Source organism: Capricornis sumatraensis, chromosome 2 (genome assembly GCF_032405125.1).
Source record: "Capricornis sumatraensis isolate serow.1 chromosome 2, serow.2, whole genome shotgun sequence".
NCBI classification, from domain to species: Eukaryota; Metazoa; Chordata; class Mammalia; order Artiodactyla; family Bovidae; genus Capricornis; species Capricornis sumatraensis.
The window spans coordinates 203,408,905-203,433,359 of NC_091070.1; the positions used below are offsets into that span (position 1 = coordinate 203,408,905).

A 24,455-nucleotide genomic window follows, 5' to 3' on the forward strand; every position below is an offset into this window, starting at 1 on the left:
AGACTCCTGCCTCAGTGTTCTGGACACCTGTGATGTCTAATTATAAATCCAGCCTGGCAAGGTGGAGCTGGTGGCTCGGGAAGAAGCTGTCCTGTGAACCTGGATGTTAGCTGTGGCAACCATCTGAGGCAATTACACTGGAGTTTCATGGTGGTGTGGTTGGGATAGAGGAGGTTTAGTAAGCTCTTGCTCTGGGCTTTGCGGAACACCATGGCCCCAGACAGGCTGGTCTGCCTTGAGGAAGTGGGGAAAGCCAAGAAGCTGTGATCTCCGAGTGTTGCTGGGATGCACCACTGGGGACACATCCTTTGATCTTACTTCACTGATGACCAGAGCAGAGAGCTCAGTCCCTGCTGGGACCATTTCAGGGACGCTCTGAATGCTGGGGCAAGTCCAGGAAGTCAGCCCTGGCTGAGCAGGAATGGGGAGGAGCCAGCCTCCAGGGAAGATGCGGGTTGAATGAAGGAGGAAGGGTGAAGAGAGGGGCCTCCACCCGCTCTGGGATGCTGGGTGTGACTGGGAGCAGGAAATGGGCAGTTACCCTCCAGAGGCTTACAAAGAAGAAGAGGTCCTCTGCCTAGTCAAAGGCGGTACCTGTTTATAATAGAATAGAGGTTCCTGCACACTCTGTGTTAATACCAGCCCTTCACCCCAAGAGAGCAAGTGAGCTCCCCGAATTCTGACCATTCAGTCATTTGACAAGTTTCTATTGAGCACTTCTTACCTGTCGGGCCTGTGAGTATATTTGTGACTGGGTGTGCCTATGCATTTTCTTGCTTTCATCATCCTCATCATCTTTTTATTTGTTAAAGAGACAGCTTCTAGTTTAAGGATTTTTATATTGAAGAATTCAAAAAGTGGTAGGTTTTTGGAACTTATTGATTTGTATTTAAAAGGAACTATTGGTTATTAATTGGCTATACTCCAATGCAAAATAAAAAGTTTAAAATTTGGAAAAAAAATAAAAGGAACTGTTGACAAAGATTCACTGGAAAGAATCTGAACAAGTGGGAAAATGCAGTTAGTACTACTAAAATAATTCCAGGATGTATGGTTTATCTGACATAATGATACCTCTCAGAGCTGTCACTGGTCTGAAACTGACTGCTTCTTACTTTTCTAAACACACAGTGGTACAAAGGACAATGTTCTATCACTTCTGTTCTTTCCCAAACATGTAGAAGTTAAAATACCAATTCAAAAACTAATAAATTCTTCTCTTTAAATGTTTCTTACAGATACAACTTCAATATTTTCATTCAATAGTGGTACAGTTTAAGAGACTTTTTATTCATGAGTCAAACAACAATTTACCCAAAGGGAAATGATAGTTTACAGGCTCCTAGTACAAATAAAGAGTTCAGTAATGCAGTAACTAATAGTTCTAAAATACAAAACAGATAAAATTCTTAGAAGATACATGCAATAATAAACTCTACTAAGCAGCTGGTCACAGAACTAGAACATTTGATAATTTTACTGGTGATATCAATGGGACACTAGCTGTTTCCAAATTCAACTTGAACTCTCATCTTAGGCTTTGTATTTTGCTTTTCCAGTTTCACTAATGACACAAACATGATTCAAATCCCTGAAGTGTTCATTGTAGTCGAGGGCATATCCCACAACAAACTTGTCTGGAATTTCAAACCCAACAAAGTCCGGTCTATAGCCAACACTTCGAGGGGTCCTTTTCACAAGCAAGCTGGCAACCTTGACCATCTTTGGATTATGCCGCTTGACCAGGGAAAGCAAGGCTTGCATCGTTTTCCCAGTGTCAATGATATCTTCAACAATCAAGACATTCTTTCCAGTCAAAGCTGAGAGATCATCACCACCAATCACTTTGATGTCGCCTGTTGACTGGTCATTACAGTAGCTCTTCATTCTGATAAAATCTACAGTCATAGGAATGGACGTGTCACTATTTCTGTTCAGTACTTTGATGTAATCCAGCAGGTCTGCAAAGAACTTATAGCCCCCCTTCAGCACACAGAGCGCCACGATGTGATGGCCTCCCATCACCTGCATCACATCTCGAGCAAGCCGTTCGGTTCTGTCCATGATTAGTCCATGAGGGATAAACACCTTTTCCAGATCCTCTGCATAATGACTAGGTATACAAAATAAATCCAGGTCATAACCTGGTTCATCATCATTAATCACGATGCTGGAGCTGCAGGTCGCCATGATGGAGCTGGTTGGTGTGCGGGCTAACAGCAGTCTAGACTTTCATCAGTTTCTTAAAGGGGATGCAACTATCCCCAGGCTAAGAGTCCTGGGTCTGCCACAGAGAGGAGCTGGGTGAGATGGAGGAGGAAGTAGTTGTGGGCTGGGTACCAGGACACCAGGTTCTTTCACCTGCTCAGCATCTGTTCCTGGTTCTTCTAATAGCAGCACTTTGAGTCACCTTTGGAAAATATAAGTAAATCCTTGAAAAGCAGTGGTTGCTGACTGTCACTCCCAGTGACTATGAGAAATTGAACACTTTGATCGTAAGGGTTACTCACAGGAGCGATTGGGAAACGTGTTTGACCTACAGGCAAAAGACCTAGGTTCAATCATGCCTCTGCCATTTACTCATTGAACTGTAGCACATAATCATTTGACCTCTGATTCAGGAGTTAATGACTTCCCTGGTGGCTCAGATGGTAAAGCATCTGTCTACAATGTGGGAGACCCGGGTTCGAGCCCTGGGTTGGGACGATCCCCTGGAGAAGGAAATGGCAATCCACTCCAGTACTATTGCCTGGAAAATCCCATGGACAGAGGAGCCTGGTAGGCTACAGTCTATGGGGTCGCAAAGAGTCGGACACGACTGAGTGACGTCACTTTCACTTTTCAGGAGTTAATATGTAGGCAATAGTAAAACCACCATCAGTCTGTAGATCCTACCTCAGGACCACTCCATGGTTCATGTCCTAGAGTTGTCTGTCTCAAGAACGGTAACCTCCACTTCCATATGCTATCATCTGCCCGCTACTTTCCATTTCTTCACCTTACTACTCTAGCCAGTAATGACTGCTAAAATCTATCAATTCTGCCGCTTTTTCAGAGTCCCTCCCACCTCCTCAACTCTGTCCACACTTCCCTTTTCACCTGGCCCCATCTCAGGCCTTGTCTACAGCTCAGTCCCCTTTATCAGACTTGCCTGGTGTATCTCCCAACCCTGATTAAGTTGCAGGCTCCATCTTCTTTCCACCTGCACTTGGAGGGGCTAGAAAACGAAACACTCAGCCGTCCTTACTGATCTCACTATAAATTCATGCTGCTCACTGCTGCCTGGCAAGCCTGCCACATGTAGTTCTCTCTCCAAAGCCCCAGGATGATAAACTCACGTCTTCTCTCCCCAAACCTCAGCACCCCTTCCCAACTCTCAGCTGAGGACACTGTTTCTTATTTCTCTGGAAAAGCAGAAGCCATGGGAAGAAAACCCCCTGACTCCCATCACTCACCTGACACTCCGCCTTCCTTTGCTCCTGCCCAAGGTCAGCCCTTTACCTGCCACTCAAGTCCCACACCCCTTGATTCTAGAAGGACGTCCCGCACCCACCGACTGTCTCTTCTCTCCTCCTTCTGCATCATCACTCTCCTCCCTCTCCTGGATTATTCTGACCAGCATACGCACATGGTCTGAAAGCTCCTAGCCGTGAAAAAAGTCTTGAAAAAAATCCTTCCACACCTGCTCCCATGTCTGCCCCATTTCTCTGCTCCTTTTATAGAAAATTCCTTGAAGGCGTTGTCCCTACCTCCTCAGTTCCCATGCCCAGGCATGGATCCAGCTGGGCATTTGTCCCTGACTTACCAGTGAAACTGTGCTTGTCAAGGTCACCAGTGCCTCCACACGGCCAAGTTCAATGTCAGTTTTCAGTTCACATTCATCTCAGTGGACCTATTCTCAGTGTTTGCTGTAGCTGGTCGAGCTCTTTCTTGCCTTTGAAACACTTTCTTCTCTGACCTCCAGGACACCTCTCTCCCACCATGCTGGCCACTCCCCTGTCCCTTTGCCTGCTTCTCCTCTGCTCCTTCACCTCTGCTCCCTGAGTGCTCCAGGGCTCAGCCCTCAGCCCTCTTTTCTCTCTGCACATCTCTAAGGGGTCTTACCTAGATGACCAGCTTTTAAAAAAAGTCTGCCTTTTGCTGGTTCCCCAATTTATATTTCTAGCCCCTACCTTCTGCTGCCTTTAGGCTAGTTTATCTACTGCCTACTTAGTATGTTACTTGGATGAATCATGGGCATCTCACAAGTCACATCTCGAAAACTGAGGTCCAGAGTGCCCTCCCAAATCTGTCCCCTCCAGAGTGTCCCCACAACTACAACCGTTGCTCAGGTCAACAGTTTGGAGCTATCTTTGCTCCCTTTCTTTTTCTCAACTCTCATATCCAATCAGCAAATTGTGTTGGCTTCCCCTTCAAAATACATCCAGAATCTAGCACTTTTCTCCATTTCTACCTAACTACCTCAATGCCATATTCCCTTCTTCTGGGTGATAGCCACGGCTCTCTAACTGGCCTACCTACCTCTGCCTTGGCCTCCTCTCAACCATTCTTTACATAGAAACTGAAGAAGGTCAGTCCCTGGGTCCCCAGCTCTGATCACCAATGGCTGCCCATCTCACAGAGGGAAGGACCTGGCGCAGCATCGTGGCTTCTCCCATCTCCCCTTACTTAATGGGCTCCATTAGCCCGCCTTCTATCTGTTTCTTGAACAAGCTAGTCCTGCTTTTGCTTTGTTCCGGCTGTTCCCTTTTTTTCTGGAATGTTCTTCCCCCAGATATAGGCATGACTGCTCTCTCTCTCATACAGATCTCAGCTCAAACACCTCCCCTTCAGTCAACCTCCCTTTTCCGACCATCTGATATAAAATAGGAGCCCCTTCCACAGCTCCATCACTCGAAGCTATCTTACTTTCTTCATAGCACTAACCATTATCTGAAATGATCATATTCATGTTTTTACCTGTGTATTGTCTATCTTCACTACCAGAATGAGCGCTGTATGGCAGCAGGAACCCTCCCCAGTAGCTAGCACAGAGCCGACCACACGGCTGCCAGGGCTGCCACGGAAGGTTGTAAAGGTTGTTCCCTGCACCAAAGCTTCTGGCTGAGAGGCTGGTAGGTGCTGATATCCAGCCGGCTCTCTGCTCTCCATGCTGTGGGGGCGTTTAGCAGGTTGCCTTCTGCTATTTTACAGTGCTTGCCTATGGGCTGGCTGTGGCTCTGTGCTGGGCATTTAGGAAATATTCATTGACTAAATGGCTGACTGATGGATGCGCAGACTTTTATTTGTTTTCTTCTGTGGGACTTCATGGAAATTACCTTCTTATGGCCTCATTTTATTCATCTGTTAAGAGGGTAATTAACATCAGTTTCATAGTACAGTCAGGAGGATTAAATAAAGCAGTTCATTAAAAAGCTGGCACTTTTAATGATTGCACTGGTAGGACATATCCAGGAGAGGCAGATCCATAGAGACAGAGAAGATCAGAGGTTGCTGGAAGCTAGGGATCGGGAAACGAAGTGTGATTATTTAACAAGCAGGGGGAATTCTCTTGGTGTGATGAAAAGGTTTTAGAACCACACTGAGTGATGGTTGCCCAACATTCTGAATGTACTAAAAGCCGCTGAATTGTGTGCTGAAATGGATGAATAGAGTGATGTTTGTTGTTGTTGTGTGAACTAAGTTATGCTATGTGAATACCTCAATGAAAACAACAACATCAAAACCATATGTACCATATGCTGGGGCAGTATCCAGCATGTGGTAGGTGTTCAATGAATATCTTTTGAATCCTATGAAATTTCCCTGCTTCAAAATCAACCAAAACTTCTGAACCCTCCTTGGATCTTCACTGCCTCATCCAGGATAATAGTCACTTTCCTCTCATTTGTTTATTTCAGGGGTACGTACTGTTGTCACTTTAGATATTAGGGATTTGAAGGGGAACAAGACAGACACAGACCCTATCCTCAGAGTTTACAGACTCATAGGGGACTCGGCCAAGTAAAGAGAAAATCACAGTACTGTGTGGTCAGGGCCCTGAGGGAGAAGGGTCAGGGTCCTCTAAGGGCGCAGAGTGGGGAGGAGGGACCTAGGCTAGGGTACATCTAGATCAAGAGGATCTCACCTAGGACCTACGTGATGGGAGGCCTGGGAGGAACAGTCAGCCAGGTGGGAGGTGGATATTTTGGGGGAGAGGATGAAGGTTGGAGGAAAGCAGGGGGTCCCAGGAACAGCACATGCAAAGCCTGGGAGATGAACACATGGTGAGTTATAGGAATGGAAAATAGTTTGGCATGACTGCAGCAGAGAACATGAGGTATGGGTGGGAGAGTGAGGAATGGGCCACTGGCAGTAGGAGTTCAGACTCCGTGCCAAGATCTTCAACGTCCTGCACGAACTGGCCATCCGCTTTCCAGCCGCATTTCTAATCGTGCCCTATTCACAAACCCAGGCCGCAGCCCTTGCTCCCTCTCTGCCCTGTGGGTCCCTTGAACTGCTATGCCCGCATCACTTAGCTCAGGGAACCCTTCCTCCCTTAGTTATTTACTGAGAGCCTGCCCTGTGTCAGGTGCTGGGAACCTAGATACTGTCAAACTTGTTTCCAACCTGGGAGAGCTCCCCAACTAGTCTAGTTGGGGAGGGAGCAGAGGAAGAAATGATTATAAAATAATGACGGAAATGCTCTGATAGGCGGAGCTCTGGGCATAGAGGAGGCGGGGCTTTCCTGGTGGAGGCGGGGCCTGTCAAGGTAGGGGCGGGGCTTGCTAGGGTAGACTGGGGACTCAGGGAAGGTGACTCCCTGAGGGTCAGAAAGGACAAGGAGGTACACTAAGCCTGGGGAGCCTAACTTTGTGGGGGTCACAGAACCCTTGAGATTCAGATAGAGGTAAACACGCAAACACAGGATAAACCCCCAGGGCACATCACATTCCCAAAAGGCCTCTAAACTCACACTCTCCATCGACTTCCACATCCGCCTCCACACACACACACACACACACACACACACACACACACGCACGCACAAACGCTTACATCTACTTTTGCAGGCAGTTTTGATTGTGCTTGGTCCCTCTGGCTTTGCCTGGAGAATGCCCACCCCTCTCCCCTTCGGTTCTGGCTCACCGCCTTCACAGGCCTGCAGAGCACCCTCTTCAACTCTGGACTTTGTACCTGTCACAGGAAATTCACTTGTTTATCAGGGCCGCCAGCTTGAGCGCCGCCGGCTGAAGACTGTCCCGTCTCTGGATCTCAGCTGCACCAACCCCCAACCCGCTCAGCACTGGGGGTAGGGGTGAGACCTGTGCCCGAAGCTTCTCCCCAAAAGCTTGGGAAGATGTAGAATTAGTCCTCCCTGTTGGCGGCGTTGCCCTCCACTCTCACCCGCGCCTCAGGCCCCGCCTGCCCGCAGCGTCCCCAGGTGAGTCATGCGACAGCTCGGGCCCGCCCACCTGGCCTGGTAACCGGAAGCTCCTCTGCGGACTGGGCACAGTTCCTACAGGTGGGGAGCAAATGGGACGGCACTGGGGGGCCTGGACGGGGAAGGCACAGATCCCTGAAGGTTCCTGGGAGCAGGAGTGTGTGTTTGTCGGTGGAAGAAATGTGACCAGAAGGGGTGGGGTGATAGCCTGAGGGTGTGTGTGTGTGTGTGTGTGTGTGTGTTCCTGGGGACAGGGCAGGAAGGAAAGGAATAGGAGTAAAATCTTAGAAACATCAGATTGAATTTAACTCATTTCAGGTTTTTTTCATTTTTAATTGCAGGCTAATTCCTTTACAGTGTTGTGCTGGTTTCTGCCATAATCAACATGAATTAGCCATATTTGTGCATATGTTCCCTCCCTCTTGAACAACTCATTTCAACTGAACAAGACTTTTTTTTTTGAGAACCCAAGGCTTAGTATGGGGCCCAGATAGGCACGCAGTGGACTTTTGCTGGTGAATGGATGAGTGAATGATTTACTTCTCCTTTCTAATGACTCCCCCACTTCACCCCCTATATCCACTCATCTCACAAACATGCACTGAACCGCTGACTGCTGAGCTCTCTCTGCCTACGGCAGGGAGTGCATGTGCCAGTCTAGTCCCTGCCTAGGGAGCTGCCGGTGAATTCTGACTGGTGGCCGAGTGGGCAGGGCAGTGAGGGGGTGATGAGGCGGGTCTCAGTACAACCTCACAGGCAGGTATGGTCTGATTTGGCCTTGAGGGATAAGGGACTCGAAAAAGGAGGGAGTGGCTGGGAAACTAGAGTGCAAGGCAGGACGTGTGTGTGTGTGTGTGTGTGTGTGTGTGTGTGTGTAGCATGGGGAGGGAATTGAGGGCCGTGTGCTTGAAGGATCTGCACAAAGCCCTAGGGGCCTAGGGAGCTCGAGCAGGACTTTTAAGGTGGAGGGTAATGGGGTCAGATTTGGTGCATAGGTCCATCACTGACGTGGATGAGAGGTAAGGAGAGATCTCAGTTAGGAGGTTATTGCGAGTTGAGGAACAAAATGAAGGTGGCTCGAACTGGGGCAGAGGAGGGGTGTCAGCATTCTAGGGCTACTGAGAGGAAGAACTCGTGGGGCCTGGTGGCAGTGCGGTGGTGTTGAGGAGGTAAGGCGTCGTTAAGGTATCGATACTAAAGACGATGGCCGAGTGCTCCCTAAACCAGGTGCTTCTCTCCTAGGTCCTTTTCTGCCTGGACACTCCTCCCAGGGCCTCTTCTGATTCAGATACCTCCAGCCCCAGCTCCTCGTCCTCCAGGTACTTCTCTAACCCAGATGCTCTTCCCCTAACTCCTCCCCTAGCTGCCCCCCGCCACCCCACCGACCCCAGACATTCCTTTGGCCCAGATGCTCTCTCTCCAGGTATCCTGAGCCTAGCTGATCTTGCTCCAGATAGTCCCTTACTTCAGATGCTCTTTCTCCTCTAGACCTTTCCCAGCCCTAGAGAGTCTCAGCCTGGTAATTTCCTGATCCAGTTGATTTACATTTGGCTACTCCTCCAGAACAACTCCCCGCCCCCTGGGGCAGAGGTGACTGAACAAGGAATGTGCCTGAAGGGCTGAGGGTAGAGGCCTGAGTGGGGACACAGGGCTCCTGACTCCAGAGCAGAGGCCAGGGCCGTTCTGGCAGTATCTGGAGCCTCCTATCCTGGATGGGGACCAGCACCATCCTCCGTTGTGGTCTCCGCTTTGCCCATTAGCTTCAAGGAATTGCTGTTGTCCATCCTCTAGAAGGTGAGACTGCTTCTGCCCCACCTCCCACCCTCAGCTTAGAGCAGGGGAGCCGCCTGGGCTCTGGGCCCTGGCATCTGAGACCTGGGTTCAAGTCCTGGGACTTTGGCTGAGTTAGTTCACCTTTCTGGGCTGCAGTGTCCTCACCTGTAGAGTGGGAATAATGTTTATACTCACATTACAGGGTGAATCATAAATTGTGCTCAGTAAGTTCCATCACTGAGCTATGTTTCCAGCCACTTCCTGGTGTTCCTTTACAAACAGCCCATGTGCATGGCTCAGCTTGTTTTGCTCCTGTGGATAGCTAGTTACGGCCAGTTGTCCAGTCTCCAGAGTCTGCGCAGTGCCCTCCTGTGGCTGTGAGTGTGGCCTGGAATGAGTGCCTGACTGGTGGCCGAGTGGGCAGGGAAGTGAAGAGGGTGATGAGGGGGGTCTTGGGACAACCTCACAGGCAGGTATGGTCTGATTTGGCCTTGAGGGATGACGGAGTCGAAAAACGGAGGGAGTGGCTGGGAAACAAGAGTGCAAGGCAGGACGTGTGTGTGTGTGTGTGTGTGTGTGTGTGTGTGTGTGTAGCATGGGGGGGGGGGTGGAATTGAGGGCCGTGTGCTGAATTGCAAAGCCTTGAAGGATCTGCACGAAGCCCTAGGGGCCTAGGGAGCCGTCCCTGACCCCCATCTGCGTGTGTATATTCCAGGACTCTGTCCCAGGGCTGCCTGGCGTCAGGGGTCTCCTTAGAACCAGGGCTCTTCTGGCAGAGGCTGAGGCTCACCAGTGTCTTCTGGCCCCGCCATGAGTGAGGCAAACCAAAGTGAGTGACAGTGGGAGGGAGACTGAGGAGGGGGTTGGGTTCTCCTTAGATTGTGGGGAGGACCTTGTGCTCATGTCTCTCAGTTTCCCCTGGGAGCCAATCCTGGGCCCCAGCCATAACACTGTCCCTTTCTCTGCAGCCATCGCGGGGCCCTCCGAGGTCCCCACGGCATCTGCCTCTGGACTGGGCAGCGGGATCCGGGCATGGTTTGTGCTGGTAGGGGTCGTCCTGGGGGCCGTGGTCCTCTCTCTCCTCATCGCGCTTGCTGCCAAATGCCATCTCTGCCGCAAATACCGTGCCAGCTACCAGCACCGCCCACTGCCTGAAACAGGGAAGGGAGCTCACCCTGAGGTGGGCGAAGATGAGGATGATGATGGCTTCATTGAGGACAATTACATTCAGCCTGGGTTTGGTGGGCCGGAGACAGGGGCAAGCAGGGACCACTTCTCCCTCTGAGTCTTCATCTTTGGACTACCCCACCCCCCATCCCTATGCTTGACAGCTTAAGGAGAGCAGATATTTCATGGAAACCACAAGCCTCAGGGACTTGGTAGTTAGGGCTTAAGGGCTGACCAGGGGTGGAGTAATCCTCCCTTACTCGACTCGAGTCACAAAAGTGATCATGAGCCTCTTTTACTCAGTGACTCTCAGTGGCTCCCTCCTGTTCTCAGAATAAAGCTTACCAAGGGTCTGACTTTGAAATCATGCCTCTGTTGGCCTTTGGTTACCCTTCTTGACTGTCCCTTCTTTACTTCCTGCTTAGCTAATTCTTTGTTATTCCTCCCTCTCCTACCGTGCTGTTTCTCCCTGGACCTTTGCTCACACTCCTCTTTTGCCTCGATGCCTTTCTTTTCTCCCAAGTCCTCTCTGACAGTGATGAAAATCACCGGCCAGTAGACTCCAGGTGGCCTGCCTACCTGCCAGCATTTAAGATGTGACCTGATGATAACATTTTAGCAGGGGAAATTCAATGTGCCAAATTTCTTACTGAGATTTTTTTCCTATCAATAAAATGGAAATCTAAATAGCTCTATTCTGTTTTTCACAGATATTAATACATCTGTTTTCATTTTAATTAAAAATAAAGTCTCTCATTTTTATTTTCCTGAACTGATGCTTGTGCATAAAAATGTCCCTTGTCACTGAAAGCTATTACAGTGCTCAGACATCCCCTCCTTTGGACACCTGAGAGTTGCTACCTCCCATAACACCTGTGAGTTTCTCTAGCGGTCTCTTACCATGTTTAATTTTCATCTTTGTTACAGTGTGCACTTACCCTTACTGGGCCAGACTGTGTATTCTCTGAGGCCATAGTCTGCACCTCGTTCTGTGTACTCAGAGTCTCGTACATAGCAGATGCTCAATAAATATTTATTGACTTTGTTGAATTATCATGAGCCTAGGGGTGAGTGGATGAGAGATGATGGAGTGGAGTTGAGTGTGGAACCTTGATGGAGAGGAGAAAGACAGGGTCATGATTGCTAGTGGGGAGTCTGGGGAAAGGGAGACAGTTTCAAGATAGCAGAGGCTTGAGTTAAGCGTCTTTTGGTTGCAAGCAACGGAAAGGAGTTTGGGGGGTGAATTAAAGGGGGATAGCTAACTCAGAAGGGCAGGAAGCAGGTGGTCCCAGCTGCCTGAGGTCGGGCATGGGACCTCTAGTGCTCTGTCATTTATGGGCACTTATGAGGTTCTATTGGAGAAGGCGATGGCACCTCACTCCAGTACTCTTGCCTGGAAAACCCCATGGGTAGAGGAGCCTGGTAGGCTGTAGTCCATGCAGTCTCGAAGAGTTGGACACGACTGAGCGACTTCACTTTCACTTTTCACTTTCATGCATTGGAGAAGGAAATGGCAACCCACTCCAGTGTTCTTGCCTGGAGAATCCCAGGGATGGGGGAGCCTGTTGGGCTGCCCTCTATGGCGTCGCACAGAGTCGGATACAACTGAAGCGACTTAGCAGCAGCAGCAGCAGCAGCATGAGGTTCTATGCCTGGGACTCCCAAACTCTTGATTCTGGGTTTCAAGTACCCAGTTGATAGAATTTGATTGGCCCAGCTTGGGACAAGTATCTACTACTGGTCTGATCAGCTCCGGTCAGTGGGAGCAGGCTCCTGTAGTCCTCTTGTGATTTGAGAAGCCCACCCATTTGTTCCAGTTCAGCCCCAGCCAAGCAGGGGGAAGTTGGGAACCAGGCAGCTGCCCAGATGTATCCACACATGCAGTGTTAGCCTTTGAGGAAAGAGCCAGGGGAGAAAGAAGGTGAGGGCTGACTAATGTGTGGGGTGCTCGAGGAAAAGGCCAGATGTCAAGGATGGCTGCGGTGTAGGGTTGAGGGTGCCCACGCCAGGGGTGAAGCTGAAGAGGGGATGCTGTGCAGGGATGGACGGAAGGGGAGAGACCAAGATGTGACTGAAGTGTGGCACAGGGAACAGAGATCCCAGGGACGTTTTAGAACGGGGGCGAGGTGGGGGGTGGGGACATGGTTGACAGGACTTTTGGCCACTGGACATGCGGAGTAGGGAGTCAGTGAAGCTGCCCTGGTTTCTGACTGACTGGCTGGGCACTTGAGGAAGAGCAGGTTTTCGGGGAGCAAGGATTCAATGCTGTACATGGGATTTCCAGCGGGTAGATGCCCGGGGCAGCTGCATTCACGGAGGGAAGTCCGGTTGGTCTGTAGATGTGGCCTTGGGAATCCTGACAATAGGATCTCTGAGGCCCTCGGGGGTGAATCAGTTCACCAGGGTGGGGCTGGCATAGAGGAGGCCCTGAGGACAGAGCAGGGAAACCCTGACCTCTAAGGGTCTGTCTGCGGAGGAGGAGGAGACAGGAGAGATTGGGGAGGAGCCAGGGAGGAGGGGAGCCCACCCTATTCATTGTTCCTCAGCCCTCAGACCCTCGAAGGGAAGAAGGCCCTGTGTGGGAGACAGAAACACCGGCTGCCCCAGCCTGAGACCCCGGAGAGGATGCTGAGTAGCAGAGCGTGTCCTGGCCTCCAGGGGAGGAGCCAGTTGGTCTCTCCTCTGCCCCTCATACATCCCCAGGGCCCACTCGGAGGGGCTGCCCTGGCTTGCACTTCTGGGCCAGGAAGCAGCTCAGCTTCTCAGGGCCTTGATTGAACCTCTGAGAAATGTGGGCAGAGGTGAGCACCCAACCCCAGATCAGAAGTTTGGAGAAGGAAATGGCAACCCATTCCAGTATTGTTGCCTGGAGAACCCCATGGACAGAGGAGCCTGACTGCTATAGTCCATGGGGTCACAAAGAGTTGGACACGACTGAAGTGACCTAACACACACATTTCTGAGCCTGGCACCAAGAAGGGTTGGTAGGGGAGGCTTCCCCTCAGAACCTGCTGTTCAGTTCAGTTTAGTTCAATTCAGTCGCTCAGTCGTGTCCGACTCTTTGCAACCCCCTGGACTGCAGCACAACAGGCTTCCCTGTCCATCGCCAACTCCCGGAGTTTACTCAAACTCATGTCTATGGAATTGGTGATGCCATCCAACCATCTCATCCTCTGTCGTCCCCTTCTCCTCCCACCTGCAATCTTTCCCAGCATCAGGGTCTTTTCAAATGAGTCAGTTCTTCGCATCAGGTGGCCAAATTATTGGAGTTTCAGCTTCAACATCAGTCCTTCCAATGAACACCCAGGACTGCTTTCCTTTAGGATGGACTGGTTGGATCTCCTTGCAGTCCAAGGAACTCTCAAGAGTCTTCTCCAACACCACAGTTCAAAGCATCAATTCTTTGGCGCTCAGCTTTCTTTATAGTCCAACTCTCACACCCCTACATGACCACTGGAAATACCACAAACTATCACACAATGGCACTCATCTCACACGCTAGTAAAGTAATGCTTAAAAGTCTCCAAGCCAGGCTTCAACAGCACGTGAGCCGTGAACTTCCAGATGTTTAAGCTGGATTTAGAAAAGGCAGAGGAACCAGAGATCAAATTGCCAACATTTGTTGAATCATTGAAAAAGCAAAGGAGTTCCAGAACCTGCTGTGGGTGGTGGGAAATCTGGACCTAGAGAGCGGCCCTGCTGGATTTCCCGGAGGGATGGTTCCCAGCAGGCTCGCATGCCTGGCCCCAGGCACGAAGAGGAAACACCATTCTGTCCCACAGATTCAAGGGCACGGGGATGCAGGAACTGCTGGGAGCCCTGGGACTCAGCCAGGCTTCTCTCTGGTCTACCCTCCTGTGGCTTCAGACACCGATCCCAGCCCACCTCTGCCCTTCGCGTGCAACCTGTCCTCATCCCTCAGTAGCTGTCACTACCTTCTCTACCCTGCGAGCGCCAACCCAGACCTGACTGCAAAGGATAGCCCAACTTCTTGGCAGCCTCATCCTTCTGTCCCCAGAGCAAGGCCACAACCCTTGTCCTTGTGTGGAGGCCAAAAACAGGGGTCACACAAGCCAGGGATGTGAAGTTGAAGAAGGCTGGCAGAGCAACCAACTGAGTTGAGAGTTCAGAGTGTGTGAGTCACTCAGTTGTGTCGGACTCTTTGCCACCCCAGGTTTGTAGCCCGTCAGGCTTCTCTGTCCATGGAGTTCTCCAGGCAAGAATACTGGAGTGGATTGCCATTCCCTTCTCCAGGGGATCTTCCTGACCCAGGGACTGAACCCCGGTCTCCTACATTGCAGGCAGATTCTTTGCCATCTGAGCCACCAGGAAGACCTGGATTCAAGTCCCAGCTCTGCCGTTTACCTGCTGTGTGACCTTGGGCAAGTTACTTACCCCCTCAGTTCTCCAATTTCTTCTCAGTAAAATAACGATCCTAGTAGCACTTGCCTCACATGGTTTTAGAAGGCTTAAATGAGTGACATGTGTAAAGTAGAACAGAGCAAGCATCTGCAAGCATTAGCCGTGTATGTAGGGGCACCACCAGGGCAATCTATCCCCATGACAGATCATCAGTCTTAATTCTGAAGAAGGAGCTTGCCATGACTCCTTCCTCCTCACTCACTCTAGACTGGGATTTGAACATGTCTGTTTCCCAGGACTCAGGTCAGAAGATTCAGTTCAGAGCAGCGAAAGACTAGAATTAGATGTTCTGATGCTCTCTCTTGGTAAATGTCACATTGCACTTAAAAATACATGGGTTGTTTTCAAACACCTTTTGCTATTGATTTCTAACATAATTCCACAGTGATAAAGAGAACAGACTCGGTACAATTTCCGTACCTTTAGACCATGAAATATTTGTGACTTGCTTTACATCCCTGGATATATTCCAGTGTCTCTTGGTTTATAGTCTATGGAAACTTGAAGAGAATCTGTATCCTGCTGTTTTAATTGCGTTGAATTGGTTCACAGTGTTTTTCATGTATCCTATATCCTTCTACTTTTCTGTCCATTCATTCTATTAATTTTTGAGAGTTTGATATTGAAACTGCAACTAAACATCTTAATTTATCCATTTAAAAATAATTCTAATATATAGTAGAACTGTATGTACTTTTGTTCTGTATTTTCTGTTTCCTGTAAATGTGTTATCACACTGTCATAATTAAAGGAGAAGGCAATGGCAACCCACTCCAGTACTCTTGCCTGGAAAGTCCCATGGATGGAGGAGCCTGGTGGGCTGCCATCCACGGGGTTGCACAGAGTCAGACACGACTGAAGTGACTTAGCAGCAGTAGCAGCATAATTAAAAGGAAAAAAAGGGGGTGACAAGTTCTGATGCTGTAGGATATAATGATAGCAACAATAATAACACTGATGTGTAAGCACTTCCTTATAACAGCCCTGCTGGATAGGCAGCCCATTTGGTAGACTGAGAAGCTGAGGCTCAAACAGGTTAACTACAACTTGCCTGCTTCACTGAGCAATAACACTATTACCTCCCCTCTAAGTCATGATCAATCAGACCCAGAGAAAGAATCTCCTGGTAGTTGAATTCGTCCCCATCCTTCCTGGGTTGGCACCCCTTGCCATGTGAATCAGGGCCAAGAAGTTCCAGGTTTGGGAGAGTAGTCTGGGAGGGTAAAAATGGTGTGTCCCATCCCTGACTGGGGAGCGGACCAGAGCAGGCTGTTCTCTGCTGTGCCCAGGGCAGGTCCTGCGCAACAGTCCAGGAGGCAGACTGGTCAGTGTGCAAACACTGAGCTTGTGTTGGTCCCCTGGTCCCTTGAGGAAGCTCCTCAAGGGGAGCCTGAGGTCTCCTGTGGGGTGTGACTGGATATGATGGAAGGACCACCTGAACTAGAACAGATTTGGAGTTTTCTGGAACATATTCTTCTAGGATCCAGGCACCCAGGAGACCCAGAAGGAACATGGGGCAAGCCTCTCTCTCTCTTCATCTTGCCTGCTTCCAGTGGGAGCTTTTAGGAGCTGACCACTCTATGCTGTCTTTATCAGCTCCCCTTGTCCCTGACACCTGTTTCGATTACAGGGTCTTTGTGTTAACCTCTCTCTTGCCAATGCCTGCCCCATCATGTCACCACTGCATACTCCAGGTGACACTCCAACCTGAGGCCTGCATCTTAACCTCTGCAAGCTGTTGAAGAACCTTCCCTCCCACCCCTCACCGCCACCCGCACTGCCCAGTCCATGCTTCTGTTCCTGCCCGTTCTCCAGCTTCTCATGGGCTCTCAAAGCCTCCATTTTCCAGCCTCCCTCAGGCTTTCAAAGTCTCCATTCTCCAACATTCTCCAGGCTCTCAAAGCCTCTGGCAACCTTGCTGTTTCCTTGTTCATTTTCCCTAAAAGTTCTTTAAAATGGCCTCAATCTGCCTGCGATGCAGGAGACCTGGGTTTGATTCCTGGGTTGGGAAGATCCCCTGGAGAAGGAAATGGCAACCCACTCCAGTATTCTTGCCTGGAGAATCCCATGGGCAGAGGAGCGTGGCAGGCTACAGGCCATGGGGTCACAAGAGTTGGACATGACTTAGCAACTAAACCACCATCATGACTGCCTCACAGAGAGAATGGGTGTTGGTCAGTTTCCAGTTATAAAATTCTCAAACTTACCTGTGTCCACATTCTTCCTTCTCTCCTATCAAAATAGCATCGTGAGCCCAATCACTCCACTGTGGGCTCCAGTCACTCCACTGTGGGCTCTGATCCACTCTCCCCACCTTCCTGCTCAGGGACTTAAAGACCTACTTCTTCTCTATCAATGTGGACCCATCACATCTGTCTGGTCCTAAAGAAGCTCCTCCAGGTAGATAGTCAAAAAGACCTGTGAGTCCTACCTTCTGAGCATCCATAGAACCTATCCTATAAGACTGTCTCAGCAGACACCTCCTTGTCCAAGCCCCATCATCTGGAGATGGCATCAATCTACCACTGGAGTCTCGGCCTCCACCCAGCTGATACCATCCTTCCCATGTTATAGTTGGGTGTATAGATGATGACTTCCACTCCCTTTGGAACAAGTCCTCTGTGAGCAGAGGCAGAGGCTTTCTCTGCCTCCATTTTTGCCTCTTCCAATGAATTCTAAAATACAATTTCAGCCAGGCCATTGTTTTCCTTACAGTCCATCACTGATTTCCTCTTGACCTCAAGAAACTGTGCTACCTGCTAAGGAGACTCTAAAGCCAGGGAGGGGCTCAGGACTCCCCTCAGGTATGCCCTTGCCTCTTGCCCGCTAATGCTCCATGTTTCCATCATGCACAATCTCTGTGGTTCCTCAAAGGACCAGTTCTCTCATCTCTGGGTACTTCTGTCCTTTCTTCTTTCTGGGATTCTCTTCCCAACCTCCCTAGCTTGGCCAGCTGCTTCTCATCCCTCAGGAGCTAGCTGAGATGGCACTTCTGGGGCTGTTTAGTCATTTTTTCTTACTCTTTTTATCCTTAGACCAATCTGGGCTTCAGAGGGCAGTCAGGTGAGTCCCCAGTCCCATTCTGGTCAGGGTACCACCCTAATTAAAACCTTCCCAGGTTTCTAAGTGTCCTGAGGACAAAATCCAAATTCCTCAGCTTGGCTGACAAGACCATTTGACAGACAGGAGTTAAGAAGCAGCAGTTTCATGGGAGCAAGGTGGAGGTTTCCTGCCCCATGACTCTCATTTTCTCATGATGAGGGAGGCCAAGTTGTCTGCAGAGAGCAGTGTTGGGGGCTGCAAGGAGAATGATGCTGGGGTGTGAAGGGAGTGGCAGGAACTTGAGGGCCATGTGGGAGCAGGAGCTGGCCTGGGAAACAGGGTAATTTGTTTCAGACCAGGCTGGGATCAGTGATGGGGAATCACGGTGACACCAGGCTGCCTGGCTCTTCAGATTTCTCTAGTAGCCACTTGCTGTGAGTGTTTATCCACAGAGGGGATTTTTGCTGGGAGGGAGGGACCAAAGTTCAGGTAGCTAAGTTGTTGAGGAGTCTGTCAAGGAGTGGGTGAGAGGATGAGTCACAGAATCTTAACCAGATGGAATGAGAAGACAGAATGGACTGCTTTAAGAGAGAGGCAGAGAGCAGAGGTGGTCAGTGGATAACTGGTGGTGATGGAGACCAAGATGGGGTTTAGTGAGATGCTCTGAGCACACAAGCTGGAAGTGGGAGGTTGTGGGGTTGGCTTTAGCGAATGAGTAAGGATCAGCATTTTCACCATGCCTGGGCCTCCGCCCAGCTGTTACCGTCCTTCCCGTGTTATAGTTGGGTGTATAGATGATAACTTCCACTGCCCTTTGAAATAGGTCCTCTGTGGGCAGGAACCATGCTCCTCATGTAGCGTCCTTCCCAGGAGAGTCTGATGCTGCCTGACCTACAGGAACTGCTCATCCAGACACTTTCATATGTAACTCTCTCCCCTCCCAATTTTCTGTTTCTGTTTCCCTTTAGTTTCTTGAAAGAAATTTTGTGAAAGAATCTAATCTCGTCTCAGCTGAAAAAAACCCGGGATGTAACCCCCGTTTTACAGGATGGAGAGGCATTTGGTGGTTCTCTGATGGGCCAGGAGTTGGGTGAGAGTGAGAGCTCCCTCTTGGGAGCCCTGGAAGAATGAGTTACCGGGGCAGATGGTGTGGGGCCTCAGGAGGGAAAGATTCAGGGCCAACAGCAGACAGTGGTATAACCTCCCACCCTTCCCAGTTCTAGGAGGGTCTCAGTGAGCTGAGTCTTTTGTCCACACATCCGTACCCTACTACGTGCCAGGCCAGTGTGGGGGGCTAGGAACACATGGGTGAGCAGGACACAGACCCTGCCAGAAGGAGATCACTGTCTGGTTAAGGGGATGGATTCATAGAGAAAGAACTGCAGGCTGGTGTCTACAATGGAAGGTTTGGCCACAGCAAAGGGGTAATTTGCTAGTGTAGGGGGAGAGGGTCAGGAAAGGTTCCCCAAGAACATGGCTTCTTAGGGCACAGGGTCTTGAAAAGTGCCACAGCAGGGGAAGGGAGCCATGAAGCCTGGGAAAAGGCAGAGAACATGTTGGGGTCACCCTGATGCTGCACCACGGCTGGCTCATGGGTGCGTTGAGGAGAGGGAGGCCAGTCCTGTTGGGGAGTCCGCATGTTAGCCTGCAAAACCAGGGGGGACCTTGGCACCTGAGGTCTTTAACTGGATGCTGGGTGAAGGGTGAGACCGGGAGCTAGTTCAAGGTAGAGAGGAGAGGGGCTCATATTTGAATATGTAGAGTCTGAGATGCCCACGGAATTCCTGGTGCTCCTCAACTTTCCTATTCTCTCTGCTCATGTTGCTCCCTGTCGTGGCTGGCAACACCCTTCCCCTCATCCATCAGCTCAGCGTTTTCTCCAGGAAACTGCCTTGATGTTGGCAGCTGAAAGCGATTTTCCTGTCAGAGCCTCTGTAGCTCCACATTTAACACCTCTTAGGCAGCACATCTGGAAAAGGCAATGGCACCCCACTCCAGTACTCTTGCCTGGCAAATCCCGTGGATGGAGGAGCCTGGTAGGCTGCAGTCCATGGGGTCGCTGAGTCAGACATGACTAAGCGACTTCACTCTCACTTTTTCACTTTCCTGTATTGGAGAAGGAAATGGCAACCCACTCCAGTGTTCTTGCCTGGAGAATCCCAGGGACGGGGGAGCCTTGTGGGCTGCTGTCTATGGGGTCACACAGAGTCAGACACGACTGAAGTGACTTAGCAGCAGCAGCAGCAGCAGGCAGCACATCTGCCCGGCTTCCCCGCCGCTCCTGGTTTCCTCAGTGGGGTATCCCACGCTCTTCACCTTGTGAAGCAGGAAGCGATGAAACAATAACTCACGCCACGAGTGTCCCTGCACCCACAGAGGGAGAGCCCTTTCAGGGCTGACCTTAAGCAGGAAGAGACTCTTAGGCCCCAGCGGGCATCCAACACTCCTCCCATGCCTGGGAACCCAGAGGCAGGCCAGCCGGTGCTGCGATTACACAGACCAGGATGTTCTGGTTTCAGAGGTGGGGTTGGGAGCTGCAGCCTCTGGAGAAACCAGCCAATAAAACCTAAATACTCAGGCTTCATGTGGAACCAGCACCTAAGCAGATGAGGACTCATCAGCCTCCCCACCCACACCGCCTTCTCCCTGGGACCAGAGGCCCACCACCTTCCTGAGGGTGAGCAGCCCCTCACCCGTCCCCACTCCAGCTTCCTAGTACCTATGAGGAGAAGCCACAGGCCCGGCTGAGGACACCTTCAAGGTACCTCTGTTAGCCTGATAGAGGCACACAGTGTTCCTTTTGGAAGGGATGGCTGTGCGGGACGGGGCAGGGCCAGGGGAAGGGACGGTCTCTAAGGGAGATGCTTAAAGACAATACTAGTAATAGCAGCCACCACTTTTATTGCACACCTGCCATGGGCCTGGCCCTTCCACACATCATGTCATTTGATCCTAACAATTGATGACCATGACTGTTTCTCTTAAGAGACTGGGGCTCAGAGAGGTTAAGCCACTTGCCCAAGGCCCTCGGCTGCTGAGTGATGGAGGGGGCACTGCCACCCCGGCCTGTCATGCCAGAGCCCATGTTCTGTCCACTTTGCTGCCACAGTCTCCTTGATGAAGAGGGCTCACTTGGCAGTCTCTGGGGGTGGGCAGCAGCCTCTGCTGGGCAAACAGGTGATGGGTGTTACAGGCAGAGCTGGCTCTCAGAGGTGTTGGGAATAGGGGCCAAGAATCTTCAGGGATCTCAGACCCTTCTCTGCCGAGAGGCTCGGGACACCAACAGGCAGACCCCGACAACTCCATGAGCTCCAAGGAGAAGCAGCCCTCTCCTCGGGATGTGACGTGTGGGTGCATGCCGGCTCCTCATCACAGGTCAGCTGCACAGTCCCTCAGTGGGCTGGGCAGTCCTGGGGATACACCCGCTGTCACTATCCCCTCAGTATGCGTGTGCACACACGCTTGCACACACACTCACTCACGCTCAGGCACGGTTCTGTGGAGGCTGAGGGCAGTTCGGGGGACAGAGGGCCTGGGCTCGGTCAGATGAGGCTGGCGATACTGGATGTGGTCTCGTGACGCTGACCAGCGGACAGCTGTCCTGAGATGCTGAAGACGCTGCCATTGCCCCTGCGGTCACTGCGGGTGGCGGGGGCGGCCGTGCGGGTTGGGGGGCAGTGTCCACTCACAGCCACCTGATAGAGCAGCAGGCCCAGCAGCAGGAGCGCCCCAGAGGCAGCCAGGGTGATGCCCACGGACAGCATGGCGGCCAGCGGCCGGGCCGGGGCGGGGCCGGCAGCCAGGCCGGCCAGCGTCAGGCCGGTGACCAGCAGCACCAGGCCGCTGAGCAGTACCACCAGCGCGTCCGCACCTCCTCCGCTGCGCAGCAGGGCCACGTGGTGAGGCTGGCGGATGCAGTTCATGTCCTGCACGGCCGAGCTCATCAGCTGCTTAACCAGGACCAGCAGGGCCAGCAGGCAGAGCGCCGTGCCCACTGCCAGGCGCCACTCCCCCGAGCGGCTGCTGGTGGAGGACAGCAGGGCCACGCCGCCCGCCCCACAGCCCGCCACGAGGCCCACGGCCACGGCGAAGCAGAGCGCCGAGCGCCGCGGCTGCTGGGACCACCACAGCTCCACCTGCTCCGCCAGCACGTCAGGGGGCAGCCCCCGGCCCCGCGGGGCCTGAGCCTCTCCTTCAGACATGGCTGATCTGGCACGAGTGAGGGCGGAGGGCAGCGTCAGGGGGCAGAGGTGCAGGTCATGGCCTGGAGCCCCCACCACCTGCGTGGCAACTAGAGGCCCAGAGTCTCATTCCTCGCATGGTCCAGGGTCTGGTCACCATCACCTGCCAGGGAAGAATCACACTTGCTATCTCCCCAGCCCACCTTCCCCTCATGGTCTCTCCTGGGAGCCTTGGGGATGCTCCCGTGTCCCCTGGGAATCCTCCCGTGTCCCTTGCAATCCTCCCGGGCACCCAAGTCCCTCCCTAGCACTTTCCCTTGGGAATGCCTCTCCAGAGAGCCTAGGAGAGCTTCTCCACCCAAAGCACCCCCAGCCCTCTAGGGAACCCCCTGCCCAACCCCTGACCTCTCTGGCTCTTGCTGTCTCAGTTGCCTGTCCCATGCCGGCTGGCCGACGGAGCTGGTGTCACGGTGGATGATGGCACTGGATGAAGACTGGCAGATAAAGCCTCATTCAGGATCTGACTCACATGGCCTCAGCTGTCACCGCTGGCTCCTGGGGGGAGGGTTATGGGGAGGGAGGGGGCTTATGATTTAACCCTTCTGGAACCAGCAGCCTGACCCTGCATCTTCTCTCTCGGGGCTGTGGCTCCTTCCCTGTGAGTTAGAATCTGACCCCGTAACCTCCTCCTTCCCCTTGAGGTCCCATCCAATCTCATAGCCACAGCTATTGGCTCCCGAATCCCACTCTCTGCCAAACCCAGATCTCCCTCCCAAGCTCCAGACCTGTAAGGTGGTAGTCACTTTGATGTCCCATAGGCACCTCTGACACAGCAGGTCCCAACCCAAGCTCGTCATCTTACCCTGAACCTGCTCCTCCTTTGCGCTCCTCCCTTGGGTACATCCTGGGGACGCCACCTCTGAACTTTTCCATCTCAGCCCTGCCCTCATCCTCCTGCTCCTGCACTTCAGCTTCTGTCCCCCCAACAACGCCCTCACTGCTCTTCCTGCCTCCCCCACGCTTCTCCTCTCACCGCCCCCCACGCCACAATTTCTCTAACGTGGTACAAAGCGAATGCGGGCTCTGGCCTGGTCCCCCAACTGCAGTCCCTCCACCATGGGTGTGTGGGCGAGGGATCTTGCAGTGGTTCCTCATCGAACACGTCCTCCAGAGGCCAGTCAGAGTGACTCCCACAGGGCAAAGTACAGCCTTCCAGGCCCTGCCACATGGAGCCCCAGTTTACAGCAGGGGTGCTGCTGTGATGAGTGCTGGGCTGTGGGTTAGTCAGAGAGGGGCCTGCAGGAGGTCAGAGAAGCCCCCATGAACTCACCTCTTGGAGCTCAGACTCCTAATCTGAAAAGTGAGGCCAATAACCTTTATCTGGGGGGAGGGGGCATTAAAAATCTCCAGGTCAGAATTTCAGTGGGAATTCTAGGGCCTGTAAAGATGCCCAGAGTGTGCTTTCTGAATAAAAGAACCCAGCATTCTTTCATCCAATTCAGGATGAAGACTCCTGCTTTATGTGGAGGACGCAGGCCCTAGGTCATTCTGCGAATGTGACTTCATGACTATACGTGGGTTATACCCCTGTTGAGGTATCCGTTGTCCCAATCCCTCAGCAGGGGCTACCTGGCACATGAGGTAGGAGGGGCAGCTGCAGATGCCCCCAGGGGAGGTGGGGGAGGGGCTGAGGAGGGGCCCTGGAATCAGTCCCAGCTTCCCCAGGTCTGTGACTTCCCCGGGCTGAAACTGTTTGCACAGGTGTGCTGGGACTGCAGACCTGAGGTTGGGGGTTCTCAAGGGAAGAGCCAGTGGGAGAAGGTGGGCTGGCAGGGGTAGGGGATCATGGGGCACTCACAAGAAGCCTGGAGTTGTTGGATCCGATCCCGAGCGGTCAGGGCGGGCAGGTGGGGCATTCCAGCTCCGTTTCCGGGGAGGCGCTTCACCTGCCTAACCTGCACCTAGGTGAGCTGAGGAGGGGGAGGGGGAGGAGGATCAACAGGTGTTTCCAAGGCAGAGCCTGAGCCGATTGGCTGACGTGGCACTGCTCCTTCTGCTGGGCTGAGGCATTCCAGGGAAGGGAGGGGCTTCTGTTTGCTGCTGTTAGGGCTCGAACACAATTCCTAGACCTGGACAGCAGGAGGAATGCTGTCCATCTGCCCCAGAGCCTGGGCCTGAGCCCATCCCCCAGCTCCACCCTCTGTTTAGCTTTAACTCCAGCCTGCAACCCAACCCCAAAACCCAGCTGCGGTTTTAAACCCTACCTAGAACTCCTAGATCTAACTGAGGCCCCTACCTCACATCTCAGCCCCAACTCTGAATCTCAAATCCAATCCTAACCTCAGCCCCATTTCCAAATCCAATTCCAGTCCCAGCCCCAAATGCCAACCCCAAATCTGACTTGAAACCTCAGCTCCAAATTCTGGAATGAGGTCTTGGACTGCAAC

General features: G+C 52.0%; 2 protein-coding genes, 1 long non-coding RNA gene and 1 pseudogene across 5 annotated transcripts; 1 reads left to right on the forward strand and 3 right to left on the reverse strand.

The window, feature by feature from the left end:
- Window positions 1–1,364: 1,364 nt before the first annotated feature.
- LOC138072808 (hypoxanthine-guanine phosphoribosyltransferase pseudogene) lies at window positions 1,365–7,378 on the reverse strand (annotated as a pseudogene).
- Window positions 7,197–11,092, forward strand: C2H1orf210 (chromosome 2 C1orf210 homolog). Of its 3 annotated transcripts, none has more exons than XM_068964006.1 (4): window positions 7,197–7,423; window positions 8,666–8,742; window positions 9,912–10,025; window positions 10,165–11,092. In XM_068964006.1, the coding sequence occupies exons 3-4, from the start codon at window positions 10,007–10,009 to the stop codon at window positions 10,479–10,481; spliced, it is 336 nt and encodes a 111-aa protein (XP_068820107.1). In that variant the 5' UTR covers window positions 7,197–7,423; window positions 8,666–8,742; window positions 9,912–10,006; the 3' UTR covers window positions 10,482–11,092. The 3 variants fall into 3 exon arrangements, with proteins under 3 accessions (XP_068820107.1, XP_068820106.1, XP_068820108.1); XM_068964005.1 differs by lacking the exon at window positions 7,197–7,423 and adding an exon at window positions 7,466–7,504; XM_068964007.1 differs by lacking the exons at window positions 7,197–7,423; window positions 8,666–8,742 and adding an exon at window positions 9,104–9,217.
- Window positions 11,093–21,369: 10,277 nt separating this feature from the next.
- TMEM125 (transmembrane protein 125) lies at window positions 21,370–22,029 on the reverse strand. The gene has a single exon (XM_068992057.1). It carries the CDS (start codon window positions 22,027–22,029, stop codon window positions 21,370–21,372), a length of 660 nt encoding a protein of 219 aa, XP_068848158.1.
- A 16-nt stretch (window positions 22,030–22,045) lies between these two features.
- On the reverse strand, window positions 22,046–23,967 carry LOC138096020 (uncharacterized). The gene is made up of 3 exons (XR_011146423.1): window positions 23,867–23,967; window positions 22,414–22,563; window positions 22,046–22,171 (listed from the first exon to the last, which is right to left on the reverse strand). It is a non-coding gene; the product is annotated as an uncharacterized lncRNA (long non-coding RNA).
- Window positions 23,968–24,455: the final 488 nt, after the last annotated feature.